Source organism: Palaemon carinicauda, chromosome 1, assembly GCF_036898095.1.
Source record: "Palaemon carinicauda isolate YSFRI2023 chromosome 1, ASM3689809v2, whole genome shotgun sequence".
In the NCBI taxonomy this organism is placed as follows: domain Eukaryota; kingdom Metazoa; phylum Arthropoda; class Malacostraca; order Decapoda; family Palaemonidae; genus Palaemon; species Palaemon carinicauda.
In genome coordinates this window covers 63876301-63897190 of record NC_090725.1, presented here as the reverse complement: position 1 = coordinate 63897190, position 20890 = coordinate 63876301, and the positions used below count along the sequence as shown (strand labels likewise).

The 20890-nt window shown below is 31.8% G+C and overlaps 2 protein-coding genes across 2 annotated transcripts in view; both read left to right on the top strand.

Moving 5' to 3' along the window:
* Window positions 1-1528: 1528 nt before the first annotated feature.
* On the top strand, window positions 1529-19702 carry LOC137645366 (uncharacterized). The gene is made up of 5 exons (XM_068378197.1): window positions 1529-1615; window positions 5403-5533; window positions 16286-19050; window positions 19267-19453; window positions 19654-19702. Exons 1-5 carry the CDS (start codon window positions 1529-1531, stop codon window positions 19700-19702), a joined length of 3219 nt encoding a protein of 1072 aa, XP_068234298.1.
* Window positions 19703-19823: 121 nt separating this feature from the next.
* LOC137648567 (uncharacterized) overlaps window positions 19824-20890 on the top strand; it is a 2697-nt gene continuing 1630 nt past the window's right edge. Inside the window, exon 1 of the mRNA XM_068381480.1 lies at window positions 19824-20890. This exon is cut by the window's right edge and continues 1222 nt beyond it. Within this exon, the coding sequence (XP_068237581.1) occupies window positions 19906-20890 (985 nt within the window). The 5' untranslated portion in view covers window positions 19824-19905.

Sequence of the window (20890 nt, the reverse complement as noted above, 5' to 3'; positions counted from 1 at the left end):
TCTGCGCTGTCTTGCTTATTTTGAATACAGACATTGATATACTTGTCGGAAAATCAAGGTAATTTCCATGGTGAGGGTGCCTTAGAGAATATCTTTATAATTTTGAAAATATACCTTTCTTCGCTAAAAATACCATAGGTATAATGCTTCTTTTATTCAAGTAAGCCATTTCCCATAAATATATTATATTAGAGAGAGAGAGAGAGAGAGAGAGAGAGAGAGAGAGAGAGAGAGAGAGAGAGAGAGAGAGAGAGAGAGAGAGAGAGAGAGAATTTGATCCATATCTACATGTATGCCACCATAAAATTATGTAATTTTTGGTACTCTTCATCACATAAGGGAAATCTAGTAAACTAATAATTTTTAAACATAGATTGCTTTATCATAAAAAAATATTCTAACAATGAACTAAACACCGAATGTCATCAAATAAACCTTTTGTCAAAATAGAATAATTTTTGCATGAAGTAGCGTTGGTGTAAACTTTGTCTGCACATTTAGCAAAATAAGTTGAAAGTATAAAAGTTGAGTAAACAAAAATATGTAACTCGTTATTCAAAAAATCCTTGAGGGATTTATCTTTATAGTCCCTCTTTCGATTCACCACTTTGACCTTTCCTGTTGATCTGTAAAATTGTAAAAAAAAAAGAAAAAATATTCTGCTATACTGTATCAGAGCAGATCTAGGGAATACTGTTTTGAAATAAAATGTGTTGAGAGAAAAACCTTTTAAGACCTTCAGGTATAAAGAGTAATAAGCTAATTTTGTTTTATATATGTGAAGCGCTGCCGTAAGCAGCTTAGTATCATTTCCATCTGGTCTTAGATGATAAAACTCAAAATTAAAGATGATCTCGGAGTACATGTCACAAATTGTCGTTCATATTTTGTTTTTAAAACTTTGCTTAAGTCCCGTAACTCTCTATTTATAAAATAAGCTGTACCCACGTGTTTCACACACACACTCATTCAATTCTTTGTATTGTTTATCTTGCTCTACACCTTTCTGTTAACAGAACCAGTTTAGGCTTGTCTATTCAATTCATCACTTTGAATTCTTTATAACCCTCTTCCACTGAAAATGTTCTTATAAAACCTCGTTGTCTGTTTAAATAAAGTTAGTTCCATTTGTCTTGTGTGTCAGTTATTATCTACTAGGCACTTCATACATTAGGGAGCAGCAGAGAGTCTGATCCCCCCTGCCTTTCCACTCACTGATGTGCTCTTCTGTTTGAGGATGCTGTCGACCTCTTCGGCACATGCCGCCTCAATGAAACTACCGCCCTTCGCAAGCGGAGAAGCTTTCACCTGGCTCAACCGTGCTGAAGTCCAGTTTCACATCAAGGGCGTGACTTGGTTAAACACCAAAGCAGATTACGTTCTCCCGGCGATCCTCGGGGAGACTTTCCCGGAAATCTTCGATTGGCTGTATGGGCCTTAGAATGATACTTCGTTGGCGCCAAAGCTACATTTGCCCTACTTGACAAAAAGGCCGTTCTGTTGTTGGCATGATGTATGGCTGACCGAGATGTTCCTCTCTGGAGGAAGAGAACACAAATATATCGTCCACATAACATACACAGAAGTGCAGATCCCCTATGATGCCGTCCAGGAGGCGATGAATAGTGGCCCCAGCATTACAAAGATTTTGGGGATGTCTTCTGGATTCATGAGCACCTCATGATACCCCTTTATGAGGTCGAGCATGGAGAAAACCTTAGCTTTGTGCAAGTAGGAGGTGACGTCGGCAATGTTTGGGAGGGTGTAGGGATCCGGTTTTGTCTGCATGTTCAGGAGCCCATAATCTCATCACGAACGGACAGAGCCGTCAACCTTCAGAACGATGTGTAAGGGTGATGATCATTGGCTTGGGGCCTTTTGTCAAAGACACATTTCTTCCATCTCGGCGAATGTTTGTTCAGAAGCTGCCAAACGATCCGGTGCCATTTTCAGAACGTGCTTCACACACTCGTACATTGTGATGGTATTTGCTTTTTATTATTTATCATGGACTACACCTCTCCATTAACGGAAGCGGTTCAAGCCTGTCTATTCTTGAATTGATGTGTTTGAATTTTTTTGACGTTCTTCCACTGAAACTCTTTTTTATATAAAAGCTCGCTGTCTGTTGAAATAGTTACTTGCAGTTGACTCGTCTCTTAGGTATCACCTAACTGGCGCATCGTACAAAGCATATCAGATGAAAGAAATGATGAAACTTTACGTACATTATGACAACTGCGAGCAGGTAATCCACTTTTGAATACTCCTTAACATTTCTGTTTCAAACAAATTCACCAATATCTTATTAATTTTCTTAAAACTTTATCTAAAGCAGATTTTATCCTTCCTGACCGCAGAGTTTTTTTAACTATAATGTCATCTCTCTTTGGACTCTGAGGCATATTCTCGGAGCCACCAGGTACAGCCATAAGAACTTCATGAATGTTTATTCCCCTTCGTCCTCTATCCTGAGAAATAGTGGGTACAATAATTATAAATATTTGCAGAACAGTATTTAAAAGTATGTGCTACTGACAAAGCTATCTTCAATTATAATGTATAACAAACTTTTCACTCGGTTATCATGATCGATTTAAGGTGAGTTTAAATCTAGGGTCAAAAGCTGCAATTGAATGGGATATTTGCAGTAGAGTCGAAATCAGTTATTTTCCCAGTTGAAAGCTGACTAGCTAACCTATTATAAAAAGAATTTCTCCTTAAATTTTCATTTTCCATTGAAAAACTATCATATATATATATATATATATATATATATATATATATATATATATATATATATATATATATATACACACACACACACACACACACATATATATATATATATATATATATATATATATATATATATATATATATATATATATATATATATACATATATATGTATATATATATATCTATATATATGTATATATATATATATATATATATATATATATATATATATATATATATATATATATATATATATATATATATATATATACATATATATATATATATATATGTATGTATATATGAATATATATATATATATATATATATATATATATATATATATATATATATATATATATATATATATATATATATATGTGTGTGTGTCTGTGTGTGTGTCTGTGTGTGTGTCTGTGTGTGTGTATGTATATAATTTTACTTCACACTAAATTTCTTATCTTTCAACTTGTAGTCTCTCGTATCCTTCTTGAGTTCTCTAGCTTCCTTTTTTGCGGCTTTCTTTTCATATGCAATCTTCCTTCAAGATATTTACTTCTCATGAAACTTCACATAACTCCTGATTTTCCCTTTCTTGTGTATCTATTATCATTGTTTCTCCATTATCTTCATTTTTTAAAGTGGGAAATCAACATCTGTTCTAGAACTTCTTTATTTAAACCTGTTAATTTCCATTCAGTAAATTTCTATAAGATACTCCTGCATTTGGTTGTCAAACTTATACACCAAAATTTACCAGTGCTACCCCACCCTCTTTAAAGGTTATGTAGCTACAATATAGCATTTCATAATAACTAATTACGAAAACAATAAAATGAAACAAATCAATCCAATTGCTTCTTCATCGGAAGCATCATGCCAGAAACAAAAAATCAAATCCTCTTAGTAATATTACTCATTAACCATGAACTATCTTAATGGGCACGCTTTATGAGACAGTTCCTAAATGCAGTGAGTGTGACGTGCTTCTGTATTTTTATTTTTTTTTTTTTTGTGATTTCAAAGTTCTAGAAGACCAAGATATTTATGTTTCGATCAAAAGTACTAAGTCTGACATTTTATTCGATTCTGAAAGTTTTCTTGTTTAAGATTTAAGCGGGTTTGAAAAGAACATGTTTAAGAGATAAAATTTTATTTCTATTTATGGCAGATTTCTATCACTATTCCTTTTTTATAATTTAGACGCTATATCTTATATTATATTTTTCCCTCTCGAATTTATTTAGGCAAGCTCCATAAGAGTCAATTACAACTGATAAGGAAGGGCAAACTCCTCTTTTATTAATAAAACATAATGTATTTTTATATTTTGTTGTCCATCTTATCTGACTTGATTACACCCAAGTAATAACGCTTTAGTTGAATCTATTTTCAATTTTCCCTTTTTCTTCACTCAAACTAGACCATCCCTCTTGTCCAAGTATTATAATGCGATGAACTCTTTGCAACATCTTCCAGTTTTGGTTATCAGTTAAAATCCAAACATTTATCTTTAGGAGAGAACTATTTGCTGAAATATAACTTCATGCTTACCAGCCGCTCTCTCATTAGACTCTTTCTTTACGGTTCCCATGGTACCCATAATGTAGTATTTAATATTACGTTGTTGAATTGTTATATCATTAATTTCATCTCTTTTTTTTTTTAACACCCAATTCTGGACACGAATAACATTCTATCATCACAACGTTTACAAAGAATTATAACCGTTTTGTAGATGTATATTACACAGCGAACATGTTGAAAAGTTGATCCACAATCAATTTAAATGAATCTTAGCCAGATATAACGCAATAAATAAGCATTTAAATAAAATTGTAAATATAACTTGAATATCCTCCTGACTGAGTGGATATATACTGACACGATGAGATTACATTTTTATTATAATCATGATTCTGTGTTTATACAACTTGTATAAATATGTAATTGAATAAGAAGTATATAGTGGAAACAAATTCTGTTCTACATTTCTAAAGAGGTATCTGTTAAGATATATTGGCAGATAATTCGTCTATTGGTTTCAATGATAACCAATATGTGTAAATAGTCATTAATGAAATTTAGGATACTCCTTAATCAGCAACATTTGATGGGACCCAATGCTCCATTTTACCTGGGCTAATTTGAAATATTTTTTGACATCCAAAATTACTAATGCAATATACTTTTGTTTGGAATTACTTTGTAAATAATATAAATCCAAATTTACTAAAGTAAATTAGAGCCAGTTCGACGATCCTGAATATCACTGAATATTGTATATCAAAAGGACCCAGGTAACAGTATTTAATGGTCGATAAGAGATGATAACCTCTCCTATTCAAGTTGAAGCTTATACAAAGCCGAATCCAGATTACCAGCGTTACATGTTAATGAAATATTAGATTTTGTGATCTTAGAAATTGTGGGAATAATGTAGAATTATAGATTTCTCAACTGTTTCTATTCTAAAACTTTTTAGCATTAAAGAAAATATATATATATATATATATATATATATATATATATATATATATATATATATATATATATATATATATATATATATATATTATTAGACATTATGGCGTAAAGTTGTAGATAGCTAAAGATAACTAAATTACATAATTCAAAATTCATGGTTTTTTTTTTCAACAGAGTAAAATTTGCTCCTGGGAAACTTCAATTAAAAAATTAGGAACTTGGACCGAGATTTTAGTGAACATTCAAGCTGATTATCCCAAATCTTTGTCAGAAAAAAACGCCCATGCATACGCCAGGAGGAACAGGTAAACATCTTGTTATATACAGTATATATATATATATATATATATATATATATATATATATATATATATATATATATATATATATATATGTATATATATATGTATATATATATATATATATATATATATATATATATATATATATATATATATATATATATATATATATATACATATGCTTATATATATATATATATATATATATATATATATATATATATATATATATATATATATATATATATATATATATATATATATATATATATATATATATATATATATATATATATATAAATATGTGTGTGTGTGTGTGTGTGTGTGTCTTGCCAATAAAAACAATTTAATCAGCTTACAAAGCAATTATATATTCTTTAACGAGACGAAAGTGCACAGATAATCCTACTTTCAATAATGATAAGGAATAACTGACTTTCCTATCAAGACCAAGTTATTTTTTTTGAATAATGTTGATGGTAAGAGACAAGTGTTAATCATTAACACATTAATAGTGATGGAGCCCTCTTCGACACCTTTTACGGTGAAGTTATTGACGCAAAATATAGTCATACCTAACATTATTATGCGCAAGGATATGTGAAATTCAGTATGTTCATAATGTTCACACATTGCAAAAATGATATTCAACTTTGGACAGGAGATATAAATTCAAGACATTGAGCCATCCCTCCTAGCCAGAGATGATTTCAAAGAAGACCAACATAACAGTTACAGCCATATACATCCTTTAATGACTAAATCGTTAATAAACCCATGTGCAGGATAGCGTTTTCAAAATTAATTATTTCATAAACATAAAACAGTCATCATCAGCACGCTATTCAACCTATCATGTATTCACTCTCCTGCTTCATGGATATCGAGGTGCATCCAGTCCATTACGTCTTCCAAGTAATTTATAAGTGTTTCTCTCCAACCAATTAGTACTTTTGTATAATTTACTCTTCAATAATCTATGGTCGTCAATTTTTCCCCACGGTGATCTCTTTTTATCCGCCATTTTGCCTCTTATCTTTCTTACATAAAACCATGCCTCAAAATTTCCCTCTGTGTAATGTGTACTTTTATGCTTCTATAACTTTTACAATCAGCTATTATTCGTTTAGACATAGCTTGAAAATTTATTTTAATTATACTTGAGCAGACAGAAGGCCCAATGACATAATGCCTAAGAACAGAATACCTAAGGATAAAATGTCTAATTCATCAACACGGACAAAATGCCTAACAGACATTATGCCCAATGGACAAAATGCCTAACATACAAAATGCCTAATGGAAAAAACATCTAAAAATTGGTAAAAAGGTGACTTCGACCAATTTGGCTTAGTTTACTTCAGACTGCTATGAAATTCAATGACTATGTTGGAGTTTGTCTAGCATATATTTGGCATTAAGGAGGTCTTATAGATAACATGTTTGTAAGTTATGAAATATTCAAGGGACTCAAGGATAGAAAAAAAATCTTTTAATAAAAATGTTTTTATCAAACAATTACTCTTTAAAAACATAATACAGACTAAATAAATAATCTTTGTTTTCTTTAAAAACATGTACCAGAAGGAATATAAATTTACATATTCATGAATAGGTTATTTACCAGAATTGAAGAAAATTCAAAAATTAAATGCCATAGCCTTTAGGATAAAACTTCATCCTTTTATTGTAAGTCGCATGAATTTTTTTGATCCGTTCATTTACTCGAATATATTTCTTATTAGCTTTTTCAACATCAGCACCAATGCGGCCTTTTCGGGAATAAACTCGTTACTTGCTTATTCAGTTACAATTCTTTTTACAAGCTTAGAGAGAGTTGGGTGAGTAATTGGGGGTTTTTGTCGACCTCTGTGAACTATTCTGAGCCATGTAATTTCAAAATATTCAAAGAAATCACTCAAAATTTTGTCAGAATCGTAGGTGATTGAAGTTAAAAAGTTTGTAAAAAGATCAGCTAAATCCTCTGTAGGAACAAAAGCTAAGGCTTGTATTTGTTTGATTATGAAAGCATTGTCATTATTCGTGTACCAGCGCTGGAGACCGAGATATTTTATTTTGCTCCAAAGACACTGACTGAAATGAAAGAAACAGCTATTTGAGGAACTCGAATATTGTATCATAATTTTTTCATCTTTATTAGATGTAACACAGTATACTAATGGTAATGTTTTACTTTGAGAAACAACACAATGCAACGTATACATTTGTCTTCCGATTGGTACACAGTTAAATGTGCCATCGCTTAACCACTTGTTTTCACTTTTCAAGACTTCCAAATTCTTTCTAGGTGTGTAAATATGCACACTTTCTGATTCATAGCCAAATATAAAAATCGTACACCAATTGTAGTTATCGAGAAATCTTCATCGGCACTTTCACACACTCTTATACGTCTTAAGCCAGGCTGACACTTGCACGAATTTGTAGCCCGCATTGTCACAACTCGAGTCGTGAACTGGCGTGAACTCGTCATGAACTGGCGTGAAGTGTTTGTAAACCCGTTGTGACATCGTGGCATGTCGTGACGAGAATTTTCAAATGTTCAAAATTTTGGTCACGATAAAATTTCGTGACCGGTTCGTGAACTATGCGCGAACTGTTCGTGAACTCTTTGGAACGATGCGGGAAGTGCGCAAACTATGCGTGAACTCGCCGTGAACTCGTCGTGCCAGTTCGTGTCAACGTGGACAGGTCAGCTGTGATTCTGAGGTAAATTCTTATTTTATCTACCAGTTCATGCCACAAAATGTCACGACTTGCCATGACAAATTCGTGGTAAAAAGTCGTGCAAGTGTTAGGGTACCCTTACACTGCGTGGAAGGGAATCTTTCACCGGCAAAGCACTGCATATGCTTAATGACAAGTCTTGTGTACAGTGATTAGTTACCAAAGATGCATTTTCATCAGATTTAAGAGCGAGGTCTTTCATATTTTCCATTACTTTCAAAGCATTCATACATACCTTATCAGGTGATGCGAGTTTTTTTTTTCAATTAAATTATTACCAGTGATTATACTGGTACTACACAAAGCACGTTTTTCTCACCCCCAATATGTACGTCCTTCTTCCTCCAGTTAACGATGTATGTATATTCTTCAAATATTAGTTTTTTCTCTCTTTTGTTACTAGTGATGATTTCCATTTTGGGCTGAAGTGTTTCTTACAAAAATTTAAATGATTGATAAAGAAATTTTTTAGTTAGGAAAAGACGTGTAAATTTTTTTCGGCTTTTCAAAGTACAAAAAGAAAAGTAAAATGAACAACAGCTTGTATGTGTTTTACCTGTAAGATCTTTACTAATCTCGCATAATTTATTTAAAAATGTTGAATAAGATGAACCAGAGGTTGTTGGTGGTTATATGGGTTTTAATCGTAAGATCTTTACTAATCTCTAATAATTCATTTGAAGTGGTATATAACATAATTGTGGATAGAAGGCGTTTTGTCCATTAGGCATTTTGTATATTAGGCATTTTGTCCTTTATACATTATGTCTGTTAGGCATTTTGTCCGTGTTGAGGAATGAGGCATTTTGTCCTTAGGCATTCTGTCCTTAGGCATTATGTCATTAGGCATTCTGCCCTACTACCTAATTATACTATTACCCACATGTAGCAATATTTCACTTATATTTCCACTACCTCCTGGTGTATATCCTTTCTTAAATCTCTCATCTTTCAAATACCACATCACTCAGCTCTGCTATTCTTCCATCTCCTATATTCAACAAGTCTTTAAAATACTGAATCCGTTGATCTAGATATGTAGTTGTGTGGTATAATTTCCATTAGGTCTAGGGTTTCACCAAAAAAAGGGATGGAAATGGAATAATTTTTATAGAGGCTTTTCTTGCCATGAATAACTTTCTTTAGCAATATAATTTTTTTGTCTATTTTTACAGGCAGTCACTCGGTATTATTCTTGAATTTTTGAGAGATTCTATAAATGAATTTTGTTCCACTTGATAAAATGCGTGTTGTATATACGAATCGCTCAATATAACGAGGAATGAGAAACCATTCCGAAAATTTATGAGATTAAAGGAAAACATTAAATTATGACTCTAGTCTATTAGTGAGAAAAATGATAATAAGCAATTAACGTTGATGTAGTCATATATACATTAGAGAATTATTAAAAATCCTTTTTATCATAACAAATCTACGGAAATTCTCTTGATATTTTATATTTGTTTTGAAGTTTTAATGATCTCATATTGAAAATAGAATAATAGAGAAAACCATAGTTTGTACTTTTTATTCTAAGCTAAGTTCTAAAGGAACTAATATTTAAATTGAAATTGATTTAAAAAACATGGTTATAATCATGAAAGAAATATAATTTTTTAAAGCTAAAAGAGATTGTTTGTTACAGAAATAACAATTACCTTTACAAAGGGGTCAATTGAAATTGTTGGTGAAAGCTTCTTGGGAAGTGATGAGCTAGATAGATATTTAGTTACTGAATTATTGGATCCTCTACTATTTCCTAACGTGTTGTCTCCAGAATATAATATAGTTCTTGAATAACTGATTAAAAAGAAATCCGCTCCATAAAATACTTTTCTAATTCTCATTCCAAATTAATTATTATTAATAATATTATTATTATTATTATTATTATTATTATTATTATTATTATTATTATTATTATTATTATTATCATTATTATTATTATTATTATTATTATTATTATTATTATTATTATTATTATTATTATTATTATAATTTTTTTTTCAAGAAGCCTAGCAGTAAGGTAATATTAAGACTTGATATTCAACATTGCTTTTTTATAGACCATAAAAAATAAATAAAGTAGGATTGCTCTGTCTTCAGAATTTGAAGGTACTGCTATTCTTGATAAGATTTACTTCTCCTAAATAACTTTCAAACTTGATGCATTCTTAAAGGCTACGATGGAATCCAGAGTCTCTAATGTATCTAGGAATATCCTGTTTTAGGTATTTCGGGTATTTTAAAGCCAACTTATTCATTAAATTTTGTATTGATGTAGATAAAGATAAATTACATGAAAAGTATAACACGAAATGTCACAGTCTTCTTCTTCTTCTTCTTCTTCTTCTTCTTCTTCTTCTTCTTCTTCTTCTTCTTCTTCTTCTTCTTCTTCTTCTTCTTCTTCTTCTTCTTATTATTATTATTATTATTATTATTATTATTATTATTATTATTATTATTATTATTATTATTATTATTATTATTATTATTATTATTATTATTAGCTAAGCTACAACCCTAGTTGGAAAAGAAGGTTGCTGTAAACCCAAGAGCTTTACCAATGGAAAGTAGCCCAGTGAGCAAAGGATACAAGGAAATTAATACACTATTAGAGAAGTAATGAATGATTGAAATACGATATTTCAAAAACAATAAAAGTAGCTTAAAACGCAGAAAATTTCCAAGAAGGAAATAAGTTAAAATATTACATAATATTTAACAAATTGATGAGGAAGACTCAGGTACTGACTATTAGCATCCACTACAATTTCAGAGAAATTATTGACCTTGGTTACTGCAATGTGACCCCATTATACTTTAACATTACACGGATGCTAAAAAAATTTCTGAGAGGGGTGCCATTTCCTAAAGCTGAAATTGTGCACTAATTTCAATAACATCATTTTCCAATCAAAGATATAATTGCTTGGGTTTTAGGAAACAAAAATAGCCAAGTGCATTCTCGTCTTTGTGTTTGCACCTCACTAAAAACCTTTTCATTACATTTTGCACGATAGAAGTTTTTGTGATTATAGATGCAATATTTCTGATGCATTATCTCTGTTGGTATCCCATTTCTAGAGAACTTAGTACGTTTGTTGATTTGCCTTTGTTTCCTTATTTATTTTCGACAGATATAGTGTTGATTTTTCTTCACTGGCTTTAATCAAAGATTTAGATTCCAGAAACGAATCAATGTTAGTGGTTTCTATTAGTGAACTTATATGCAAAACTACAAAATCAAATGCTTTTGCTATATGTTTCTGTATATTATGATTTTTCAGCGAAAGGAAAGGGAGGACATTAGTATCAAGAAACTTTTAGTTCTTACTGTTTAATAAATAGGGGGATTTTGATAGATAAAAATATTCGACATTAATTTTCATGAAGTAGCGTTAGATAAAATAAAATTCATACGATATATTAGCGTCTTTTTTTTAATACAATTTTTGAAGAATATTTTACCTTCTTACATAACAAACAAGATTAAGATACACTCAGAAGTGGCCACTTTTTTTTTTCTTTTCAAAAATGGAACAATTCAAATATAGTGTCATGCGTCTATATGCGCATTTTCTTAGGGGGGTGAGAGGAGCAGGCTAATGCTGTAGCTCTTTCATAATTTTTTTTTTTTTTTGTTAGACGGAAGGATTCATGCCAGACATAGACTGTACTAACATGTGAAACTAGAATGTGTTACGTACGAACAAAGACTTCTGAAAATGTTATGTGTATTGTTAAGTAGCAATTTGTGATATACATATCGTCATTATCTTAATGATAACGGCTAGACATAACTGGCTTTTCAAATCCTTATTCTTTAGTCAAGTTAAAATAATTGGTTTGGTTTTAATTCCCTTATTTGAGAGTAAATAATCAGCCCTTTGAAACTTTATTCCTTATTCCACTTTGAGTAATTATTTTGGTTTAAATCTTTTATTTATGAGTAATTTTTTTGTTTCTTTGCTTAGTTTTTATACATTTTATATGATACATTTATTGCGAAGAAAAAAGCAGGAAATCACAAAATTGTTCAGGAGAGATTATGTTTTGCTGATAATATTCAGGAAAGTAGCAAATGACACTTCTAGTCATTTAAAAAAAAAAAAAAAAAAAAAAAAAAAAAAAAAAAAAAAAAAAAAAAAAAAAAAAAAATGCATCAATGGCTATCATGTCCAAGAAGTAATAACTTTCCAAAGTGTAAGCGATAATTTCAACCTCTATGTCGGCGGAGGATGTGCGCACACCACGGATTTAGACAAATAAAAATTATCCAACTTTCGCTAAACCAAGTTTTGAGTGAACACCAAGACTGCATTATGTTTATTAATACCCATATTCTATTTATGACTATTTTAATTTTTTTAGTTTATGTTTGTGGTAATCTTTCTAGCAACCGAAGGAATTATTTTTTTTTCCAGTTGCCTCTAATGCCAATATATCAGCTTTCAGTAAACCTCTTGCTTATGATAACGTAAAAGTGCAAATCTGGAATTGCTACAAGTTATAATTTCCATGTGACTATGTAAAACAAATAATTAAACTTTCAGAGGAGTATTCTAGATTGTTCACCTTAAAATTTCTATGTATACCAGAAGCGTTTTTGATTTCCCCGATTTGCTATATGATTTGCTATAGGATTTCTATATGATTTTTATCAATCTGTTCCTATCTTTAAAAAATGTTAACCGAATGATACCATTTACAATTCTCCTGAAATCAACAGAAATATCCTATGGATTTAATGTGAGTGTTCTCTAAGGTTTATGAAGATGCATAAGAATTGATAAGTGACTTTATTTCGTATTATTATCTTTAAATTTAAAAGTGAAAATGAAAGTGAAAAAGTAAAAAATTAAATTAAATGGTTTTGACAAAGGTAAATATATATCTGGAAGAGGTGCCAGTAACTACAAAGCAATGTGAAAATAATTTCAAATCCTAGTGAAATTTTCATAAAATATTTTCCGACTTAAAAATGTGTATGAAATGGTTATCGTGTTTAACTGATTACGATCTCATATTGTTGATTAACGCTGATATATTTTTTTTATCATTATACGTTCTACTTTTGTCAATGGCTTAGTTTTATGATATTGATAAGTAATAAATTTAGATGAGTTAGTGCATCAATGCAGATAAGCCAAAACTGTTGTTTTAATGGATGAAAACGTCCTCTTTTATTACATTTATGTTAAAAATTTTGAACGACAATTGGACGAGTTTTAACTATTTGTTTTATTTGTCTCTTCTTAATTGGAAATCATTGTTGAAAAAAAAAAGCCAGTCACTTCCCTTCAATTTTCTTTCAAATTTTCTTATAGAGATATTTTTTTTTCATAAATTTTGCTCTGAATTTTTACACGTAATTAAAATTTCTGAAAATGTTAATTTTGATCATTCTATTTAAAAGAGGTCTTCTTTAGTTTAGCTTACATATAAATTCATGTAAGATGTAGTTAGTTCTTCCCACAAGTTGTCTAAACGCTTTGAATAAGAATAATATATGAAGGTTATATCATTTTTATCTGTAATTCATGATTTAGGAAATAGTTAATGTAAATCTCAGTTACATGGTTTTCCCCTGAACCTCACTGATTCCAATTTCTCATAGAAAATACACCAATTCCCTCAAAAGGCCTTAATAACATGTTTTAAAAAATGTGTAGGAATTTCATCAAATAACACCGTTGATACACAGATTCTAACGATGAGGCAAACATAAGGAAAATGGCAACGAAAAACATATAAAGGAAGTAATCCTTTGCGTGATATGAATGGAAAAAAAAATGTTTGTTATATTTTTTCATGTGTTCTAAATACATAACTATTCACATTTCATTAAGATTATACCAGCAAAAACAATTACGTAGGTAAGAGAAAACACTGTGATTTAAATTGTTTATCTAAACAGAGTAACAAAAACAACAAAATTATTGCAATTACAAAAGAATCTATAACCGTTATTTTCTTATTCCCTTTAACACAGATGATAACGATAGCTCTTATTGGTTAGGATATCATAAAAAAAACAAAGAGATTGGACTCCGTAACTTGTGGAAAAAATTGGTTTTACAATAAAGAATTCTTCCGAATAAAATACCAGCTGCTGACCTAGAACTCCAAAGTACACCATCCTATCAGTTCCGAAAAATAAATGGAAATTTTAGCTGACATATGAGAAAAAAATGGAAGAACGGCATCGAGTTTTACAGAAAATCGAATTCTTAACAAAAATCGTTAAAACTTTTCACAGTAAAGTGTAAAGAATTACATCGGTTGGATCGACTCCCATATCTTCGGGTAGACGACCACCACCCACGCTTCGATTTACAGGACCAAAACAGAATTGCGAAAATGTGGTCGTGAACTGACGTTTTCCTTTTTAAACGTAGGAAAAGTGGCAAAGCCTTTCTACGTCATTCCTTTTCCAACTCTTTCGGAGCACCATCTTCACCATGATATATATATATATATATATATATATATATATATATATATATATATATATATATATATATATATATATATATATATATATATATATATATATATATATATAGTGTTAAATATATTTTTATCTTTTCTTTCCAACTTAAGAATCCTTGTATTCTCGTTTTCTTTATCTTATTAAATATATTTTTTCTTTCCAACTTCAGAATCCTTGTATTCTCGTTTTCTTTATCTTGTTTATTTTTAGTACGAAAAAAGTACTTTGACTTTTTTCATAATCCTTGGTTTTCAACTCTCTTGGAAAATAAAAAGATCTCAAATGTAACTTTAAATAACTTATTATATTTAATAGCTGTAAATACTTTGTGTGCTGGCATTTGAGACCATTTCATGGTATTTAGCCCTTCTTGAATTAGTTAACGAAGTTAACGAGTAGTGGTAAGAATTTTTACCAAGCAGTATCTGCCTAACCCTCCAAGGAAGCAGTTCTCTTGACTTAAGTGAATATGGATTAACTCGACCTTCGTTAGAAACTTGCCAACTAATGTTTGATCATTACTAATGAACTCTTTTCACTTGAAGGACTTTTATTGCTGTGAAATAATGAAGTGCTAAGTACCACCAGTTTCACCAAAGTGCAATGGAGAGACGAGGGCATGATTCTCCAAGGGAGTGAGTTTTCAGAAGAACCATATAATGTATTGTGTAGCAGCATGGAAGAGAGGCCAAGACGGGGATTCTATTTCCCTACCATAGTCTTTGGCATCCACCACATACTGCTGGATTACTTCAGAGGGATTCAACTCCGTGGATTTATATCGAGCAAGCAGGCGCTTGATAACTTTGAGGTAGGTCTCGGTAAATGTTGGCACACTTTACGAGATTTAAAGTTATTGAATGAATAATTTTAGCGCTTAGTCATTAATCCCGTGAAAAATAAAACTTGTAACCAGAAAAAAATTACTCTTGTTAATATTTTGCTTTGCCATTTATTATATCTTTTGAGATCTTTTTATTGAATCTTACTCTGAACTTTAAGTCGCTTGCATAGGCAATAATTTCATGTACAATTTTCTGATAGACGTATCATATCTTTTATAGGCTATGCACAGTGGCATCATGGTAATGGTATTGTTCGACGAATCTTATAAGCTTTTCACTGGTTATAAGCGATTCGGAGTGTGGAGGTTAGGTAACTAGTGCCAGAGTTACCTAGATATCGGGGCAGCATCAAGTGTCATTAATATTAATTTATATTCTGCATAATATTATGCTTTAAATTTATTGTATGTTCAATAATAAATTCAATGTTCACTTTGATGTTTGTTTTCTCACCATTTTTTACAACCTTCATATAAGTTTTTTCCGAATATGGCGACCGTGACAGGATATTATGACTTTGCTTTGATGCTTGCCCGATGTCTCTCCATTTGCACTGTTGGTGGAACGTTGTTATTATTTTGCATTTTAATACTTTAGTGTAAAGATTGAGGAGGAAGGATTGAATGATGCATTTAAGAATCATTTGATTCAAATTACTAACAGCTCCAAGCCAACGTTAAATGAAATTGTAGACAAGTTTTTTGAAGCTAGTGAGCGTTATTGTAGCCAGTCTAAGAAAACTAAAGAAGTCCCTAAACAATTTTTCCCCAAAGCATCAAATACTAGTGACCATGGAGCTACCAGCTTAGCTGTAGATGTAAAGTATGAAATAAATAAGACCTTTAAGCCTTGTAGTATATGCACTAAAGTAGATGGTAAACCAGCCGATCACCCTATCCACAAGTGTGCCAAATTTGACTCTGCAGAAGCCAAGATAGATAAAATAAGAAAATTGAAAGGATGCCTAAAATGTTCTAACCTAAATCATCTGAGTAAATTTTGTAGGTATAGGTTCAATAATAAATGTAAGTATTGCTCGGAGTGGCATTTCAGTTTCCTGTGTATTCGGTCTGTTGATGGCAATCAAGTCACAAATAAAGATGGAAATAAACCAGATGGCCAATCTTGTACAGATAAGGGTAAAGATAAAGCAAAATCCAAGCCTAAGGAAAGTAAGGAGATATCTGGCTCAATGGTTAACATTGTGGAAGCTTTCCAGAGTGATTCTGACATGCAGACTGTTCTTCCCACTTTTACTGCTACCTTGGATAATGGTTTAAAGTTAAGATGTTTAAAAGACAGTGGCTGTCAGTGTAACTTCATTTTGACCGATATTGCGGACAGTTATAATTTACCCACAGTAAGGGAAAATATTTCTCTAACAGTAAATGGCATTAACACTACTCAGAACTATACTACTAAGCTGATTGAAGTAAGTTTACAGATAGGGGATAGAATTAGAAAAATTGAAGCACTGTGTATACCTACTATTAATGTAAAGTTAAAACTTCCTAAATTAGGTAAGGTAGTAAGTGGTTTCAAAGAAAGAGGTTATTTTTTGGCAGACGAAAGCTTGTCAAATGATTCTTGTGGTATCCAGAGTATTCAGTTAATTCTTGGCACTCGCTCAGCATACTGTCTTCCTCAGCAGGAACACTTGTTTGGATCAAATTTAGAATCTCTATATTCTGAAACTCCTGCTGGAGTATTGTTACATGGTAATGTGGAACAAATATTGAAGGATTTAACATTTTTACCTTATGTTGGAAGTTGCTTTCAGGGATTGGTTCAACTTTCAGATCACAACTTAGTTGGTAGCATTTTTGGGAATGGTAATACTTGCCTTGTTTCGGATTGTGCTTTTAAAGATACTGTGGATCCCGTTAACATTAATGTATTTGATGATAAGGGGGATATAATTGAATCTCAGCTTATCAAGGCAGCTAACCAAATTTTAGAAGAAAGTTGTCATAGATTTGTAAAGTCGGAACCTAATGATTCTGATTCTGGGAGTTCTGAAATAAATAAGAAGTTGGTTAAGTTTTCCCTTGAAAATATGAAGAGAGATAAAGAAGGTAGAATTGTTGTTCCTTTATTTTGGAATCCTCAGGTGGCCCATTTATTAGGTTCCAATCAGGGATTGGCAGTTTCAATTTTAAAGTCTAACTTGAAAAAATTGAAAAATAACAGGTATAAGCTATTGATAATGGATAAAGTTTTTAAAGAACAGGAAAGTATGGGGATCATAGAGCGCATTAATAACCTTCCCGAATTTATCAGAGAGCACCCTAACCATAGCTTTTTGCCTCACATAGGCATCTTTAAAATGGATCGCGAAACCACAAAGTGCAGGATAGTGTATTTGTCTAATCTTTGTCAGCAAGATTCTAGTAAACCTTCCATTAGTCACAATCAGGCTATATATTCAGGACCAAATCTAAACCAGAAACTTTCCTCTGCTATATTACATTTGAGATTTGGACAGAAGTTATTATGTTTTGATTTGTGTAAAGCGTTCAATAATCTTGCCTTGAATGACACAGATAGCAATAGGCTATTATGCCTATGGTTTAGAAATGTAGAGAAGGAAGACTTTACCGTTGTGGGATACAGAAATTTAAGATTAAGTTTTGGCTTAAGATGCAGCCCTGCATTACTGTTACTTGCTCTATATAAGATTTTAATTTTAGATGTAGACTGTGATGATAGTAAACTTTTACAATTGAAGAGGATGATATATCAACTATGTTACATGGATAACTGTGCAGTTGCCTATGATAGTTCTGAAGAACTTCTCTGGGCATACCAACAACTAGAAAGCATTTTTGAGCCCTACAAGTTTTACCTGCAGCAGTACATCAGTAATGATTTTGCATTGCAAGACCACATAGATAATGAGATTAGTACAGAAACCAATGAAAAGGTAAAATTACTTGGGTTGTCATGGGATAGGAAGCAAGACAGTTTATCTACTAAACCTATTAGTCTTAACATACAAGCTCGAACAAAACGGGAAGTATTGCAGTCTATTGCCTCCCAGTATGATCTCTTTAACTTTAATGGCCCTATTCTTAATCGTTCAAGGCTATTTTTGCATCAGTTACAGTGCAACAAAGATCTGGGCTGGGACAAGGAATTAGATGCCGATGTTAGGAGGCAATGGCGGAATATTGCCAAACAAGCAAATGCTGCTTCTGTTGCAGAGATACCAAGAGTCTTTGGGAGTAGAGAAGATACTTACCGGCTATTGGCATTTTCAGACAGTAGTAAGCAGATGTTTGGTGTAGTCATTTACATACAAAATATTCCCACAGGAAAGGTCAGTTTTGTCTTTGCAAAAAATAGGATAGTAAACAAGCAAATGGAATCTAAAAGCATGCCATCTCTGGAACTGCAAGGAATAACTTTGGCCGTAGAAGAAATTACATGTCTGTATGAGGAGTTATCCGGAATTTCTTGTATGATGCCAATCAAAATAAGAGAGTTGATAGTGTACTCGGATAGCTTCGTTGCCCTTTCCTGGGTACATGGGTTTTCTGCCAAGCTTGATAAAATGCAGAAGTGTTCAGTATTTGTTCAAAATAGGTTACACACAATAAATGAACTGTGTAATAAACACCCGATTCATTTTTCTTTTGTTTCAGGTTGTGAAAATCCAGCCGATTGCATCACTCGCAGCTTATCTTTCAAGCAGCTTAAAAAAACTAACTACTTTTCAGGTCCCAAATTTCTGCTTAATGAGACAGAAGGTCAGCTGAACAGGGAATCTATCTTGGATTTTGTAATACCTGCCCTTCCGGTAAAGCAAGATTCTCCTGTTGGTGTTGTCCAGTCTTATCATGGTACTATAACTACAAAGATTGAGGAGCATACCGATGCTTTATCAAGATGTTCTAGCTACCATAAAGTTGTTTCTGTTTTCCGTAGAGTACTTATCTTTGTTAATAACTTGAAAATGAAACTAAAACTAAAGGATCCTGTTAAGTTTGGACATATTAGCTGTTTTGATATTAATCATAACTTCTTTGCAGAGGCTACAAAGATGGTAATAAGAAGAGATCAGCAGAAGCACTTCCCTGAAATTTTTGAATATTTTGAATCCAGAAACCTGTTGCTCAAAGATATCCCAAAGTTAGTTGGACAGCTCAATGTTTATGTGGATCAGGAAGGCCTGTTAAGGGTACGTAGCAAAATGCAGAAACTGAAAGATGACCGTAGGATGCGATTTCCATTGCTAATTTCTAAGGATAGTTTACTAACTAAATATATTGTATTAGATTATCATGAACGTTTTTTACATGCTGGATGCTATAGGCTACTGGCTGAAGTACGTAAGATATTTTGTATACCTAGATTTTTTTTCAGTAGTTAAAAGGATAATTCGCACATGTGTCATATGCCGTAGGTTCAATGAGAGGACAGTTAATCTTAATCAACACTGCTATAGAGATTTTAGGATTAATCCCCCAGAGATTCCTTTCCGCTATATTTTTGTAGATTACATGGGACCCTTCTTTGTACGTTCCAGTGGGAAAAAAGTAAAAGCATGGATAGTATGTTTCACATGTACATGGAGTAGAGCTATAAATCTGAAGGTGTGCATGGACTTGAGTGTTAAAGAGTATCTTAGAGCCTTCCAGCTTCATACATTTGAGTTTGGACTACCAAATTTGTGTATTTCCGATCAAGGATCTCAGTTAGTAGCAGGAGGCAACGTAATTCTAGATTATCTAAAGGACCCAGAAGTTAAACTCTATCTAGAAGAGAATGGCATAAAGAACCTCCAGTTTGAACAGTTTTTCAAAGGGAACTCGGCTCTTGGTTCAATGGTTGAAAGTTGTGTGAAACTTGCTAAGAGATGCTTATTTGGAGCCATGAGAAATAATGTTTTAGATATCAGGGATTTTGAGTTTTTAATATGTCAGACTGTCCATTTATTGAATAGAAGGCCAATAGCTTTTAAAGAGGCATTAAGAGATACAGATATAAACAAATCACTTCCTGATCCCATAACACCAGAGTGTCTAATTAGGGGTTATGACCTTGTTTCAGTTAACTTAATTCCTGAGCTGCAAAGACATCCAGATCTAGAATTGGATGAGGACTATCTAGTTTCTCCTTGTGATAAAGTTAAAGAAATCTACACAAAACTGCGTAAAGTCAGAAGTCATTTGATTAACATTTATCATGAAGAATTTTTGGGTAACTTGACAAATCAAGCTGTAAATGCAAAAGACAGATTCAAACCTGTAAAACATACACTTCTTC

Bases quoted from the DNA above. Each gene is read 5' to 3' on its own strand.
- LOC137645366 (XM_068378197.1), top strand. From the start codon at position 1,529: ATGTTCCTCTCTGGAGGAAGAGAACACAAATATATCGTCCACATAACA. The intron at 1,616-5,402 runs GCGATGAATAGT...TTTTTTCAACAG, and splicing joins CCTATGATGCCGTCCAGGAG to AGTAAAATTTGCTCCTGGGA. The intron at 19,454-19,653 runs GTCTTATCATGG...ACTTCTTTGCAG, and splicing joins TCTCCTGTTGGTGTTGTCCA to AGGCTACAAAGATGGTAATA.